Source organism: Sorex fumeus, unplaced genomic scaffold (assembly GCF_029834395.1).
Source record: "Sorex fumeus unplaced genomic scaffold, SorFum_2.1 ptg000039l, whole genome shotgun sequence".
Lineage (NCBI taxonomy): Eukaryota > Metazoa > Chordata > Mammalia > Eulipotyphla > Soricidae > Sorex > Sorex fumeus.
This window is the reverse complement of record NW_026606096.1, coordinates 17620131-17637160: the sequence shown is the minus strand read 5'-3', so window position 1 is coordinate 17637160 and position 17030 is coordinate 17620131. Positions and strand designations below refer to the sequence as shown.

Here is a 17030-nt window from a genome sequence, read left to right as displayed (position 1 = left end):
AACCCCAGGTTTTAGGGGTAAACATACACCAAAAGCATCAGGAGGTCCTTGTTGATTTTTATATCCTAAAAAAGACCTGAAGGAGAAAGGAGATCAAAGTAGATGGAAAAGAAAAACAAGCCTCTCAACACTTTAGTAGACTGTGATAAGGTGGGAAGAGTAATTGTACATAAATCCAGATTTTCAATTCCTGAAACATAAATGGGACATGAAATTTCTTAATATAAGCAAAGAATAAAAACAGTGGTAGTGAGTGGTTTGCTACCACATCTTAAATTTAGTTTATCCTACATTAAATTATTTCACTGATTTAAGTGTAAACTGCAACTAGTAACGGTTAACTCAAAGGGGAAGAAAAAAACTAATTCACTAAAGTCCATGTGGGGGTGGGGGAGAATATGTGGCAACAGAAGCCATAGTCTGAAATTGCATCGTGAGATCTGTCTAACCACCAACAGCCACTAGGGACTGCTGACAAGATTACGAGCAAAGAGTTAACTTTGCAAAACTCAACCTATCGCTTCCCAATGTATACACATATACAGTATCCTACTTTTTTGTTGCTATAAACATATTTTCTGCCAAGGCCTTGCAAGTGGCTAAGTGCTAAATTCCAACCCTGGCCCTGGATGGCCACCAAGTACCAGCTGGAATGGGCACTATCTAAAAACATAGCTGGCAATAGTTTCCAAATTTATGGGGTAAAAACAAAAAAGATAAATGCTAACACGGTAATACACTTCAGAACATGAGATCTTAAGTTAGCGCATCTAGGTACTTACATTAAGAAGTAACTCATCTTTTGTCTTTAGAGGAAAAGTCTTATTTTCCTTCTCAACTTGTAAGTCATCCTCTCCATCTGACAGCGCTAGCGGAAGTGACATGTGGGAGGAGGAAGATGACGAAGAGGAGGAGGAAGAGGAGGAGCTTGAGCTATCTGAATCTGTTTCACTGTAGGGAAAAAGGTGAAAAGTTAGTCAAGTATTATTCAGATGGCATGAAAATAAGAGTCTTCAAATGGCAAATATCTTTCACATTCTTCCTACTGTCTGTATGAATCTGTATGAAGTTAAGATTGGAAGCCGACAACGTATCTTTGATAGGATTCTGAAAACTAACTTTCAGGGGAGAGATAAGGGAGAGAAGTCCTCGATATGAATGAAATCTTTATATCCCACAGCAGTCAGAATTTTCTCTTTTTTTAGCCAGTGTTAAAAAGAACGGCACTCAAGGGCCTGCAGTAGCCTTTTACCTACTGATAACATTTTCAGAAACTGCACAACCCAAAGTTTGTTTGTTTTTTTTTGTGAATATTTTTACTGTGAAGAAATTCTTTGTTTTGGCTTTTGGGGTCACACCTAATGATGCTCAGGGGTTACTCCTGGCTCTGCACTCAAGAATCACTCCTGTCAGTGCTTGGGGGACTATATGGGATGCTGGGAATCAAACCCTGGTCTATCATGTACAAGCTCTACCCCAGTATCACTCCGGCCCCACAACCCAAAGTCTTATTATAACAGGTTTACCCATCACACATCCATCTTAAATAACCATGCAACAACAACAACAAAAATCACTGACTAAACAAAGCTCAAGATAGGGCAACTCTGATTAGTAATTGACAACAGGATCATTTCATTGCGAATAAAGAGCTTCGGTCGTTAGATACTTGCAAACTCCTGGAAGCCACCAACGGCACTGACCACCTCTGCCTTCTGGAAAGTCCCTTAGTGCTTATCTGTCCCTCCATTTCTCAAAGTCCTCCATCACCACAGCTCCAAGTCTAGGGGACACCTGTTACCATTTACACAGCATTTAACATGGTTTCCCATGCACTTTTTCAAAAACCTTTTATTTTCTGATATTCACTATACTATCAAGGTATTCCATCTCCAAGCAACAACTTCCGTCTACACTGATTTAAATATAACCTACATTTAAGAGCGATTAAAAAGAAGTATCTGGAAGCATTGTTTGAATCCTGTTTGATTTCTAAAGGCTTAAAACCTCCCTTGAAACAATGAGAAAGATCTGAATATAGAAAGGGCATAAATTTTTGACTCTGGAGATAGGGCAGCTGACAGGGCACATGAGTCCAGAGTTTGAGCCCGGGCACCACACGGGGTCCTCCCAGCCCCGCCAAGAGTGATCCTTGAGCACAGCGTCATGAGTAAGCCCTGTCACAGAGTGGTATGGTCCCCAAAACGGTGGAGGGGTGAGGGGGAGAGGGAAAGGAATAGGGAGAAGAGAGAAGCAGAGAAATTAGGGAACTAGAGACACACTAGAAATTATTAAATACTAAATATTAAATTATTAAGATATTAGGTAGAGAAACTAAGGGACTAGAGAAAACTAGGCTGAGAGGCTGAGCCATTTTCTATTCCTGGTACCATATGGTGAACCGCTCCGCCCCCCCCCCCCCCCAGCCCCTGCCAGGAGTACCCAAAGCACTGCCTGTGGATATGGCAATTTTTAAGAGAGAGAAAGGGGAGAGGGACGGAATCTGGTATAATTTTATTGTGCCTGGTATTAGCATGGTGGCTACAGAAAAAAGTTTTCAGTCTAATTATTAAAGGGAAAAAAACCTAGGGGAAAAAAAACCCTGCAAGTAGTATGTCTGATAAGGGATTGATATTAAATATATTAAGGACTCCTACAATTCAACTGCAAAATATAAACAAATCTCATCAACTAATCCAATTGAAAACAGGCAAAGGATCTAAAGAGGAAATTAAAATCCAAATGAGATACCACCACTCAGCATTTAAAAGGGTCACTATTAAAAAGACAAAAGCTGACCTGATGGCTGACCGGATGTGGTGGGAAGGAAACTCTTACGTACCTTGTCTGAGACCAAAAAGTGGTATAGCAGACAGTCTAGAAGTGATCCAAAACATTAAAAAAAAATTGAAATCCAACAACTCCACTTTGGAAAAAGATTAAAAAATAAATAAAAGGATTAAAATCAGTTACGAGGGTCTATGAACTATCTGAACTGGCATACTCTGCATTCTGGAACCCAGAGTTCCATCCCAGCACTTCCAGTTCTCCCCCAGAGCAGAGCTAGGTGAACTGGAAGAAGAAAGTACACAGGGAAACCTCTGGCTGCAAGACCAATAGGCATGTAATACACAAGACTACCAGAGTTTACAGCGTTGCCCCATGCATTGGTAAGTTACTGAAAAGTAGACTCTAAGAGTTCTCACCATAAGGCAAACTGAGTTCCTTCTCTTAGAGTACAATGATAAACCTAATGTAAACACTGGACAGTGCATGTAAAGGTAAAGGTAAAGGCCCTCCCGTTGATCGTCGATTTGCTCGAGCGGGCCCAGTAACGTCTCCATTGGAGACTTTGTTGTTACTGTGTCTGGCATATCGAATACTCTCGGTAGCTTGCCGGGCTCTCCGAGAGGGGCGGAGGAATCGAACTCGGGTCGGCCATGTTGGCCGCGTGTAAGGCGAACGCCCTACCCGCGGACAGTGCATGTAAATTAAACAATCATGTTACACACATGACACACAGGGATGTAAACTCTAAATAAAACTGAATTTTTCCAACTTCCCAACCCATCCCCACCAAAAAGTGCTTCATTTTATTAGAAATGTAAGGCAAAGAATTGACTGATAAGGGGGAATGCTGAGATTTGCATTTAAATTCTCAGGTTAATAAAAGAATGCTGGTTGGGGCTATAGTAACAGCACAGCAGGTAGGCCTGGCAGAATTCCATTCCTAGCACCACATGTGGTCTCCCAGACCCACCAAGAAAGATACCTGACTACAAAGCCAGGAGTGAGACAGTTTGAGCAAATGGTTTGTGTGAGATCCTGTGCCCCGCCCCCAACACCTCAGATAAAACAAGATTAGCGAGACATTAAAAATTAGACTTGGAGTTGAGTACACATGCAGTCATTATCTGCTCTACTTTTTTACAAGTATCTAAAGTAGCTTTATCCTGAACCTATTAACTGGAGCTAAAATCTCCATCTTGCCATCCTGATAGTACCTCGAAGTAGTACTGCAAGGACAAAATATATTGGGAGGATTGTTTTTTGTTTTTTTTTTAAAAAAAAGATAATTAAATTGTTTTTTTCAAGTTTTTTTTTTTAAAAAAAGATAAATTGTTTTTTTCAAGTTTATGTCTCCAGGCCAGAATTGTCATCTGAACTCTAATTATACTCATTATCCTACTGGCTCAGCTGGCACCTCTAACTGGCTAGCCGAGGAAATTAGTTCAATTGCAGCACTCTTAGGAGGCTTAGCCCCCACCCCTACCAAGGGACTCCCCTCCTCCCAGGAAGCCACATCCCTTAGCAAGAGCATTTCGCATCTGATTGCAAGCCTGTTGCTTTCCAGACCTAGGTGATAGAAATCCAGACGACTACTGTTACATATCAAGTACTACACATTCCAGTTGTTTCTAAGTAGCCCTGTGCCACTGGTTTTCTTGTTTCCACCCTTGAACTCTGTCCAACTCCTTCTCTTCAAAGGCAAAAAGCGTATTATTAGAACGTTATTTCTGGTCCTCCCCGATTCCCAGATTAAAATCCTTCAAAAGCGTCTCGAAGACTCAGAATTAAAACTCACAGAACAAACTGACTAGGGCTGTGCTCTGACTTTGTTGGCGCGTCATCTGTTCCTTAAGAGATCATTTTCACCAACTCAAATTATTTTTGTGTTTATTTATGTAACCTGGGATCCCTCTCCCTGGGACGGAGGGCCAGCATAAGCCATCTATAGAGCCACGCTCCTCCCACCAGAGACCTCATATGCAAAAGCAGCCCCCGCGTTTCGGAGGTAAAACTCTAAGAATCTCTGCAGAGCCTGCAGTAATAAATAAAACACCTGGCTCGAGGTATGTATCCTTTGGTGCGCACTAGGGCTTTCGGAGTTAACAAAATCGTCAGGAGGCAACTTAAAGACATTAAAAATAACAATAATAATAAAAAGTCCCGTGATTCTCCACCTACTAAAATACAAGACCACACAACAACTCAACTTCACGACAAGTCAGATCTGACACCAAACAGAAAAAAAAATCAGTATCTAACCACTAAACGCCCAGAGCAAACTGAGCAGTTAGGCTGAGATAGAGATGCTCGTATCCTCAGGTTTCCCAGGGTCTCACTGAACCGATTGCCCGGGATTCCGGGGCGTCCCGGCTCAGGGGTGCAGCGCGCTTGATGACCCAACTCCGATTCCCCCGCCGCGATTCGCAGGGAGCGAGGAAGGGGCGGTCCCAGCTCCGCGGCTCCTCCACGTGCGCCCCGACTTCTCCCGACCCACGCGCGCATCCGGGGTCTCCCCCCTCCCCGGGGTCCCGGCGCCCCAGTTGCCGGCTCGGTGCGCACCCGACCTGTCCGAGTCCGAATCCGAATCCGAGGTGTCCAAGGGCGCCGCGGGACGTGGCACTCGCGGGGAGCCAGGGTGGATGACGCAGGTCTCGCCGGGGACACCGGTGAGAGGCGCGAGCTGCGTGCACCCCGGGGCCTGCCCGGTGTCCAGCCCCTCCCCTGCGGCCTGCAGCTGCGGTGTGGGATCCGGGTCAGGAATCGGGTCCGGGGACGCCCCCGCCTGACCTTGGTCAGCCCCCACGCCGAGGCCGTTGCATGTCGGCAGGTCCGGCGGAGCCGCGGCGGCCTCCCCGACTTCCATGGGGTCACGCCGAAGGCCGGAAACAAATCTCGCCGGGTCACCGGGCCGGGGCCAGCGCGGGACGGGCACGGCCGCAGGCGCCACCGCTCTCGGGCCCAACTTGGCGCGTTCCTGAGGCCACTCCACGCGGACACACCTGCGGACACGCCCCCGCCGCTTGCTCGTTCGGCGGCGCTTCCGGGAGAGCGTCGGGCGCGCCGTGACGTCGGCGCGCCTGGGGGCGGGGCGAACCCACCCGCCGGTCCCCGGAGAACCCGGCCCCGCGCTGTCCTGGACGGTCAGTACCAGCGCGCTTGCGCCCAGAACTGTTTGGTTTTTTTTTTTTCCCCGGCCAAGGAAATAGAGGCAATGCCCGATTGTACGAGGCTTTGTGCATCAGAAACTTAAGCGAGAAACTTAAGCCAGAAAAGCTTTACCAGGCACTTCTAGAAACTTAACACGTTGACCATTCGTTTAAAACCAATCACCAGAAAGGACCTTTTCGTTTTTTCTTCTTACGTGCTTGGAATAAAGAGCAGTCACCGCAGATAGGATATTACTATTTATTGATGTTGTGATGCCCATACTGGAATTGACAATGCTATCAAAGACAGGCGGGATGAGCTCAACATGTAATAACTTAGTTTGGAAAACCATTGCTCTGGGTCAAGAACGTAAGACCGGCAAAAGTTTTTGTGGATTGAAGTAGACACCTGGATGTTCCGGCTTTCTGTTGTAACTAGTTTTGATGCATCAACCCTGGTTAATAATAAATAATAATGACTACTCGTTTATTAAGCAGCCGTACATGCCAGAGACGGTGCCAAGGGTTTTATAAATTGTTTACTCAGATTTTATTGTGTGGCCTGCACAGTAATAAATAGACCTTAATAAAGGCTTAAGATAAGAATAATGCATCTCTGGTGCTAAGGAGTTTTAAATCTCATTAGTGGAGTTTAAATATACATATATATAATATGTATGTAATTAAACCGTTGATGACTAGAAAGATAAAGAAATGTGGAGTAGAAGATACAAGTTCATCAGTACTTGGAAGTTAAGACTGGTGACTGCATCATGGAATCCCCAAAGATAAGCAGGAATTTGAACACATTAATCTTTAGTTCATGAGAGTTCAGTGTCCCCAATTAAGTAAACCATCTTCAAATCTCAGGTCTAGCATTTCCCTGTTATTATAGCTTTGACCTGGAACAAGTAGCCTTAAACAAATATCTTAATCTTATTTTCCTTTTCTGTAAAACAAGGAGATGAAATACTGCTTCACTTAAAAACTCTGAACTTTAACATACAAAAAGCAGTCAAAAGTTATACACAAAGTGAATGTGCAAAGCTATCTGATGGACTTAGCAATGCATGCATTATTAACAGAAGGATACTTCAGTGAGACAATTTTCTTGTAGCAATATGCAGTCTGAAGTTGAAGAAAAAAAATTTTAAGTCAGAAAAGCCCACCAGTGAGCCAAAAATCTGTTGGCTTTTTTCCAGGAATTATGATGAAAATTTGAAACAGGGATAGAATCAATTAAAATATAGAGTGAAATACAGAGTAAAGCATCAAAAATCAAAGTGCTATACAATATCTAATTAATGAAGCCAGAAATAAGATATTACCAAATAGAACAGAACAGTTGGAAAGACATGGTTTCTAATGGTGAATCTTAGGGTGGGGGAGCGGGGTAATTGGACAGTCAGCTTGTGTAGGATAACACTAGTTTGTCCTTTCAGCCCTGCTACAGGGAACTTAGGTTTATCGGATTACACCCATCACAGTGCTCCTGAATCACTCCCATTCCTTTGTTTATCTGTAAACTCTTCTCTGTGCTCTCCTCCCCAACCTGCTAATCACCTTTTTTCCTAATCAGATTCTTTAACTTGTAAGATCAGATCCTTCAAGGACACTGAACTTGCAAGTTATTTCTTTTGCATAGTTTACAGTAAAGCAATGTCCTTTTTGTATGGACACAGGAAGAGAGTATTATGCTTTTGTAACTTGGGAATTAATTGACTCCGAATAATATTCACTCCTGGACATCTGCTTTCTCGACTCAGTTGCCCTTTGTTTCTAATACCCCAAAAGCAGGGGCCCGATGAGGGACTGAATGGACCCGTGGCAAGCTTTGAGCTATCCTGGCATCGAAATGGGCCAGGCCAAGTGCCATAATACTTAATAGTTAAGAGCGTGTTCATGGATAAACTCTGTCATGACCCAAAAGAGGTAACTGGATAAAGCCCTCGCTGGGGTTAGGAAGACTAACCTGGCCTGAGGACTATGATCTAGAATATATAGTGAGATATCCTCAGGAAGAACCAAACTTTAAGTTTGATATATCTCTTACTGTGCTCATACAGAATGACATTGCTAGAAATATTAGAAGTAAAGTTACCACAACTATTTAAGTGGATTGCTAGCTGCGGAAAGAAGAAAGCAACACACTCTGGATGGAATCTCACCCTTCAGCCAATCCCCTAGTAACCTGGAGTAATCTCTTTAGATGAGATTTTATCCTTGTGTCAATCTCCTGGAGGAGTGGTTTATCTCTCTTTGTTGATTTGTTAATTTTCAACCCCACCCTTTGTATCACCACCCTATGTGATTACTATATAAACTAAGACTATAAGAGCAGAGGGGAATCCAGATCCCCTCAGGGGAAGCAGAGAAAGAGCCAGAAGCAGTCAGAGCCAGAACAGGGGTAAGAGAGCCAGAAGCCAAGAGAGTCAGAATCAGAGGAAAATCTAGAGAGACAAAGTCAGAAGGAGAGACGGTTACAGAGACAGTGGAGAGAGAGATAGAGGAGACAGATACAGCAGGAAGAAAGAATTGTGTGGTTAGAGACACAGAGAGAGGCAGAGAGAGGGCTGGAGAGAGCTGGGAGAGACAAGAGATTGAATAAACGCAACTAATTAGCAACCAGCTTGGTCTTTCCTTCACCTGCCCACCATAGCCGACAACCGTCCTGACCGGTGGAGAAGTGACTGGAGAGCACCGAATGCAGGTAGCGAGAGAGAGCTTCCTGGAGAGCCCCAGAACATCCTTTCACATGTAATCCCCGCCCAAGTGGGGCTGTTCACAGCACCGGGCAGCCCTATCTGGTGAATTTACACAAGATTGAAAATGCTAGTATCTTAAAACAAAAAACTGGAGTTTAGGGTGGAGAACTAGCACCATAGGAAAGTCATTTGCCTTGCATACAGCCTACCATTTGTTCTAGCACCACATATCTTCATCCTCAAGTACTGCCAGGAGTGATTCCTGAGCACAGTAAGTTCTGAACACAACCAGTATGGGCCCCCAAACAATCAAACAAACAAAAAGATAAACTAGAATTGATAGAAAGGCTAAGACCAGAAAGAGAGATTTAGGAACAGTTCAAATACTCATTGATCCGTTTAACCATCACAATAACACTTCCTATTGCTATGCATCACACAAGGAACTGGACCTTCAGAAACGAAAATACAACAGAGTCCACACCTGGTCTTAGGGAGTTAACAGTTTACTAGAAACAAAAAATTGTAAAGGGAGTGATAAATGTGCTGGTAGATGTTAGAGATGAAGTATGTGCTACAACTGAAACTATTCAAGAGCAGAAAAGTGCAGGGACCGGTAAGAATGACTTTACGATGATTAGATTTGAACTGGACCCAAGAGAATCATGAATAGGTTCATCTGAAAAAGAAGGAAAACTTCTTATAATAACCACTGTCACTGTACTCCCATTGTTCATAGATTTGCTTGAGCGGGCCCAGTAACATTGTGAGACTTGCTACTGTGTTTGGCATATTGAATACGTCACGGGTAGCTTGCCAGGCTCTGCCATGAGGGCGAGATACTCTCGGTAGGTTGATGGGCTCTCCAAGAGGGGCGGAGAAATTTCTAATAAATAATATAAAAATGGGCTGGAGCGGTAGCACAGCGGGTAGAGCGTTTGCCTTGCATGCGGCCGACCCGGGTTTGATTCCTCCATCCCTCTTGGAGAGCCTGGCAAGCTACCGAGAGTATCTCGACTGCAAGGCAAAGCCTGGCAAGCTCCCTGTGATGTATTTGATATGCCAAACACAGTAACAACAAGTCTCACAATGTTACTAGTCCCACTCAAGCAAGTCAATGAACAATGGGAGAACAGTGACAGTGACAATATAAAAATGCAATATAAAATATGATATTTTATGTAATAATAATAAAAATAATAAAGATCATTTCATATCCTGCCTAAAGTTCTACGTATTTTCAGTCATGCTTAGAATGACTTCAAGATTCCTCTATTGGTCTTCCAAACTCAGCCTGCTACCCACCTCTCCAGTTTCCAGCTCCTGTCACCTTCTTCTCCCTTTTACTTGCTTGCCTTTCAACATAAAGTTTGCTTCATCTTTACATATGCTCTTTGGGATAGCACGGAGGTACGATGCTGCCTTGCTCGCATCTAACCCAGGTTCTATCCCAAACACCCCAGGTGTTCCTCCTGAGCACTGCCAGGAGTGATCCCTGGGCTCAGAGCATCACAAGGTGTGATCCAACAACAACAACAACTACAGTTGATGCCTTACATGTGGACTTTTCACAGTGATAATTTCTCTCTGCTTTATATTCACTGTATCACTGTCAACCTGTTGTTCATTGATTTCCTTGAGCAGGCACAAGTAACGTCTCCATTCGTCCTAGCCCTGAGATTTTAGAAAGTGCCACATTGGAGGCTCCTTCAGGGTCAGGGGAATGAGACCCATCATTGTTACTGAGTTCTGGCATATCAAATACACCACGAGGAGCATGCCAGACTCTGCTGTGCAAGTCAGATACACTCAGTAGCCTGTCGGGTTCTCCAAAAGTGAGAAGTAGGCAATAAGAGGTTGTGGCCATGAGCTTAAGGGAGCTGGGTTTTACAGTTCCTGGGTCTTGGCCATTGATAGGATTACACAGTGCTGGGGGCAGTTGTTGGGTATAACGCCTAGCTACTGGAAGATGGGGGATCTGGGTGTAGGAGGCTCAGTTCTGATCCAAGCAGGCTTGGAGATCTCAGCCCTGGTCCCACACATCTGGGTTCCTCTGCCAGTTCCTTCACTCACGAGGCTCATCCGAACGTGTGGAGAGTGGTCTTAAACATGGCTGTGGCTGGAACCGGAGGTCTTCAGCTGCCAGGGCTCTGCTTTATATTAAAATAATTCATTTCTTTTTCTTTTTCTCATCACTACTCAGCAAAATAGGGATTTCCCACACCAGTGATTCTAGCTCATTCTTTTTTACTTAATTTTCTTTATTTTTAAACTTATCCACATATGGATTTTTCAAATTAATTACTTCTGTCTTGTCTCTAGTTTTCCAGAGATATAATTCTTATGATTCCAAGACTCTTGCCTAATTCATATCTATTCAAGATTGTCCAGAATGCTAACAAAACCTAACAAAGATATTTTTAAATGTACAGAGAGATAACAAATAATAAAGTTTTCTGAAACAATTACAGTAAAGAAATGATTTATAAAGTCAGGTACCTAAGCAAACATATCAGTGGAACCTAAATAATCCACTTAATTTAAATTAATACAATGTAATATAAGAAAGATTGCTTGTTTTTAGTAAAAATCTTTTTTTTTTCTAGGTAGAGTTGGTCTCTGTATTTCAGGATAAGATTAAATGTACCTCTGCCTAGCTCTAAACTAGGTCATTATTTTGCAATTGAAACTTTCTTTAAGTGCTTGAATGTTTTAAAATATCTTGAATTTGCTTCATTCCAGTACTTGCCTTTCAACTGCATCATTGCTAAAAGCTGCTAAACTTAGCCTGAAATATTTAACCTAAGGTTAAAAGCAAAAAAAAAAAGAAGAAGAAGAAGAAGAAAAGAAAAAATCCTTGAACAAATGAGTCATGTTTTGATCACACTTTACAATTTTTTCTTGAATTAAATTATTAATTAAAAATCATCTTATAGGGCAAGGATGTGATTCAATGGTAGAGTACTTGCCTCGCATGTATGTGGCCTGGATTCCAGTATGCTCCTGAGCACCTGTGGGGGAACTTCTGCTCAGGAACCTAAGCCCCAGCACAGCCAAGCATGACCCAAAACAAATAAAACAAACTAATAATATTGCATCTCAAAGAAAATATATAAAAATCCTCAACATAAAGTAAAAATAACAAAGTTGAGTTGTTTGCCTTGGATTTTTTCTTTGTTCAGAGGGGTGGGGTTTGGGGCCACACTTGGTTGTACTCAGAATTTATTCCTGCCTCTGAGATCAGGAATCGCTCCTGGTAGTACTCAGGGAACCATTTGCAGTGCCAAGGACTGAATCAAAGTCAGTTGCATGCAAGACACGTACCTAAAACGCTGTTCTCTCTCTTCTGTCTCTGTCTCTCTGTCTGTCTCTCTCTCTCTCTTCCCAAAGCAAAATTTATATTATTTGGGGGCTGAGTAATAGTACAGGAGGTAGGGCACACATGTTGCAAAGCTGGGTTCCATCCCCAGCACTCCATATGATCCCTGAGCACAGAGTCAGGAGTAAGCCCTGAGTAAGCGCAACTAGATGTGGCCAATAAATAAATAAATAAATAAATAAATCGATTTGTTGGACAATGAGGATGTCCTGAGGACTGAAGCGTGTGTTTTGCATATGGAGGCCAAGTTTCAATCATAGTATTACATGATACCCCAAGCACTATGGGTAGTGGTCCCCTCAGCACCTGTAAATGTGGCCCCAAAAGAAAGAAATCTTTTGGAAAAAAAATCTGAAAGTTCACTTGTCTCTACTTATGATAAATATTGTGAAATTTACAAAAAAAATAGTTACAGTATCATTTCCACTCCTTTGGTATGTCTTGCTACTCAAATTCCATGGTGAATGAACAGCTTAGAAACACAAGGAAATGTTTTTAAAAGGCAGAAGTTCAAACCTAAACTTATTCCTCAGAATCTGTGTTCTTACAAGATTCCTCAAATGATTTACAGCAGCATTATTATTTTTTAATTAATTTTATTGAATCGAGCGGGCCCAGTAACGTCTCCATTGGAGACTTTGTTGTTACTGTGTCTGGCATATCGAATACTCTCGGTAGCTTGCCGGGCTCTCCGAGAGGGGCGGAGGAATCGAACTCGGGTCGGCCATGTTGGCCGCTTGTAAGGCGAACACAAGCGGCCAACATGGCCGACCCGAGTTCGATTCCTCCACCCCTCTCGGAGAGCCCGGCAAGCTACCGAGAGTATTCGATATGCCAGACACAGTAACAACAAAGTCTCCAATGGAGACGTTACTGGGCCCGCTCGAGCAAATCGACGATCAACGGGAGGGCCTTTACTTTACTTACTTATTGAATCACCGTAAGATAGTTACAAGCTTTCATGTTTGGGTTATAATCACACAATCATCAAACACCCATCCCTCCACCAGAGCGCATTCCCCACGACCAATATCCCCGGTATAACCCCCCTTTCCCAGGCTCTCTCTGCATCCATAGCAGATATGATTCCCCATAATCTCTCTCTACTTTTGGGCATTATGGTTTGCAATACAGACCCTAAGAGATTACCATGTTTGGTCCTTTATCCACTTTCTGCACACATCTCCCATCCTGATCGATTCTTCCAGCCATCCTCTTCTTAGTGATCCCTTCTATATTCCAGCTGCCTTCTCCCCTTTGCTCATGAGACAGGCTCATAGCTATGGAGCAATCTATCTGTCCTGTGTGTATACTGTCCTTAGGAATCAGCCTCATGTTATGTTGTTTTATACTCCACAATGAGTGCAGTCCTTCTATATCTGTCCCTCTCTTTCTGACTCATTTCACTTAAGCTTGATACTATCCATGTCTATCCTTTTATAAGCAATGTTCATGACTTCATCTCTCCTGACAGTTTCATAGTATTCCACTGTGTAGATGTACCAAAATTTCTTTAACCAGTCATCTGTTCTAGGGCACTTGGGTTGTTTGCAGATTTTGGCTATTGTGAACAGTGCTTCAATGAACATATAGGTACAGATGTCATTTCTACTGTGCTTTTTTGCATCCTCGGGATATATTTCCAGAAGTGGTATTGCAGGGTCATATGGAAGCTCAATTTCTAGTTTTTGAAGGATGTCCATATTGTTTTCCAGAAAGGCTGGACTAGTGGGCAGTTCCACCAACAGTGAGTGTCCCTCCCCCCCCCACATCCACCTCAGCTTTTGTTCTTTTGAATGTGTGCCAGTCTCTGTGGTGTGAGATGATATCTCATTGTTGTTTTGATTTGCATCTCTCTGATGGCTAACGATGTGGAGCATCTTTTCATGTGCCTTTTATTTGTATTTCTTTTTTGAGGAAACTTCTGTTCATTTCTTCTTCCCATTTTTTGATGGGGTTGGAGGTTTTTTTTTCTTGTACAATTCTACTAGTGTCTTGTATATCCTTGGTATTAATCCCTTATCAGATGGGCATTGGGTAAATATTCTTTCCCATTCTGTGGGCTCTTTCTGTATTTTGGTCACTGTTTCTTTTTAAGTGCAGAAGCTTCTTAGTTTCATGTAGTCCCTTTTGTTGATGTTTGCTTCCACTTGTATGGTCAGTGTACAGCAGCATTATTGTTTAAGAAACTGCCCTAGGGCTGAACAGAATGATAGAACAGCAGGTAGGTATCTTGCCTTGCACATAGCTGTCCAGAGATGGTCCCCAACACACATGTGGTCCCTAGAACCCCAATAGCAGTGATCCCTAAGTGCAGAGTCTCAGAAGTAAGCCTTGAGCACTGCTGCATGTGTTGCAGAAACCAAAAAAGAAGAAAGTTCCTTAGTGAGGGTAAAAACATTTCCTGACTTAAAACTAAAATTTTTACTGCTTAAAAGGAAAATAAGGTAGGATAGCTCAGTGCTCAGTGGCTTGACAACATGCTTTGCAAGGGGGAGAGATGCCTTAGTTTGATCCCCAGCACCACAGACACGCAAGCATTCCAGGTATCTCTCCCAAATAAAAGTAAAATGAGTCAGAGCCTATTTTCAGAGTAGTTGAGGTGCTAGATTGTTTAGTCTAACCGTGTAGACTGAGTTGCTCTTGATTTATCAGTATCTCTAATTGAATGACCCACAAGTACTCAGTCTCTCACATTGAAAACTGGTCTGAGCATTCTTCCTTTCTCAACCTCTCTCCTCCTTCTCTCTCTCTTTCTCTCTCTCTCTCTCTCTCTCTCTCACACACACACACACACACACACACACAAACTACTCCTTTTTTTAATCTTCTATTCTTGATAACACTAGAATATCTACCCAGTCACTCACTATATACAAAATCTCAGTCTCACCAATTTTTCCTGTAGTCCTTAGTGCAAATTATTTACTTTTTTTTTTTCCTGTCTGATGTTTGTTCACCATATAGTAACAAATGTTCACCAGGCACCGAATTTATGTCTGATGTTGTGGTCAATACTGGGAATAAAGTGATAAGCAAAACAGGAAGGACCCTTAAAATCTTGGAACATATGATATAAAATTATCATTTTAAAAATGTATAAATAGCTCAAAGGGCTAGAGCACATACTTTGCACGTGAAAGGTCTGGGTTCAGCTCCCGGCACTGTGTGGTTCCCTGAGTATTCCCCAAGTATGAGTATTCCAAGAGGCAATAAAAGTGTGGGTTAAGCGATGGATGGACAGGTGTCATTACAGATCCCTTAAACATTTTGAATTTCTACTAAGATTTTTATATGAAGGAAGCATTTAGTAGCAAAAGAGAAGAAAAAAGCTCACCTAAACATTGAAGCCTCAGGCCTTTTTTAGGAATGTTATTTTGTATTGTCTTTATACTTCTCAAGTGTTATTGCATACTTATTATTTTAATAATACTTATTTTTATTATTATTATCATTCTCACTTTTCAGGAAAAGAAATAGGTTTAAAGAGGGTTAAGTGTTTTCGAAGATTATGTAACAGGTAAATGTTCCTATTTGTCCTTCCCAAGCCCTAAAGATTCCATCTAAGATAGTTACTGGCAGTTGAGTGTCTAGTCTCAAAGGTCCGTTATGGGTGCATGTGTGGGGGCGGGTCCTTCTCTTTGTATTTAGGCATCACTCTAGGTACTGCTCAGGGAATCATATGCAGAGGATCAACCAAAGTCAGCAATATGCAGGGCTGGTCCCAGGGTGCTCTCTGTTTTTCTGTCATCTGAAAATCATGGTGAGAAGTCAGCAGCTTACAAACAAAAAGGGCATTCTTTTAAGAATCTGGTCATGCTGATACCCCGATCTCATCCTTCAAGTCTCCAGAAATAAGGTCCTCTTGCTTATAAAGAAATCCCACAGCCTTTATTATAGCAGTCCTGTCTAAATCATCAACCAACACCTGTGGCAAAGTCGTCAAAGGATAATTAAATTGAATCTTTTGAATAGAATTGCTTCACTCAAGGAAGTGGTAGAATTTCAAAGGAGATAGCCAAGATTTATTATTATAAAAATCTAACTCCCATCAGTCACAAGCTTATCAGGAATATGAAAAAGCCAGATAGGCAGAGGATTATGAAGAAGGTTTTCAAAGAGAAAGCTGATAGATGGCTGTGATTCTCACTTCCTCCTTCAATCTGCCTTACTTCGCCTGCCATCTCTGATCAGCACAGGAAGAACCAAAAAAAAAAAAAAAAAACCTAGAATAAGAGTTGGAAAGGATAAACAGCAGGCCTGGAATAAAGAGCAAAGAACGATGCCCCTTACCACTTTTTGTAAGCGGCTCTGAGATTTCACCTACAGAAAAGCAAGATTTTTATTTTGAAACAAAATTGAGAGAATTAATTCTAGCCCAGACTGCATTTCTGAGTTGAAACTATATTCGCAATATTGAAAGATTTTCAAAAAATTCAAAGGATTGATTTTTTAGACAGACAGGAGGATTATTCTTCTATTATTTAACCAGTTGAAGATGGAAGGGAAGCTGTTTTTAGATTGTTGTGATCTGCCATGTTCAAAGCATCACTTTTGTAGTCACAGCCCCCAGAATTTTCTAGCCATCTGCCCAATGAAATCTGAAAAAAAAATCCCATTGCAGAGTATACTTTTGTAGCTAAGACCCAGACAGAACCCCTCAAGACTCACAAGAAAGAGAGCTTCTCTATAAGCTCAGGATCAATCAAAAACAGACTGAAGCAAAGTGGTAAGACTTGATTTCTTTTTTAAAAATTTTTTTTATTAATTTTTTATTTTATAAGGGATTTCACAATATTTGATGACATTTAATATTTAAACACCAATCCCACCACCATTACACCTTCCCACCACCATATTTGGGATGTTTCCATCCCAAGCTCCAATCCCTGTCACAAAGCACAACCGAAATAATATATTTTTATTGTTTGTTATGAAAATGCTACCAAAAAACTATCCACAGAGGAAACAGTGTGAAGATTGTTCTATGTTGGCGGAGGCCATTAAGTC

The 17030-nt window shown here is 42.1% G+C and overlaps 1 protein-coding gene across 1 annotated transcript in view; it reads right to left on the bottom strand.

The window, feature by feature from the left end:
• The window catches only part of NAF1 (nuclear assembly factor 1 ribonucleoprotein), a 57134-nt gene extending 40930 nt beyond the window's left edge, over window positions 1–16204 (bottom strand). The window contains exons 1-4 of the mRNA XM_056119021.1: window positions 16193–16204; window positions 15847–15948; window positions 5355–6019; window positions 783–951 (exon numbers count right to left, since the gene is read on the bottom strand). Coding sequence (XP_055974996.1) covers window positions 783–951; window positions 5355–6019; window positions 15847–15948; window positions 16193–16204 — 948 coding nt within the window. The remainder of the gene's footprint in view (window positions 1–782; window positions 952–5354; window positions 6020–15846; window positions 15949–16192) is intronic.
• Window positions 16205–17030: the final 826 nt, after the last annotated feature.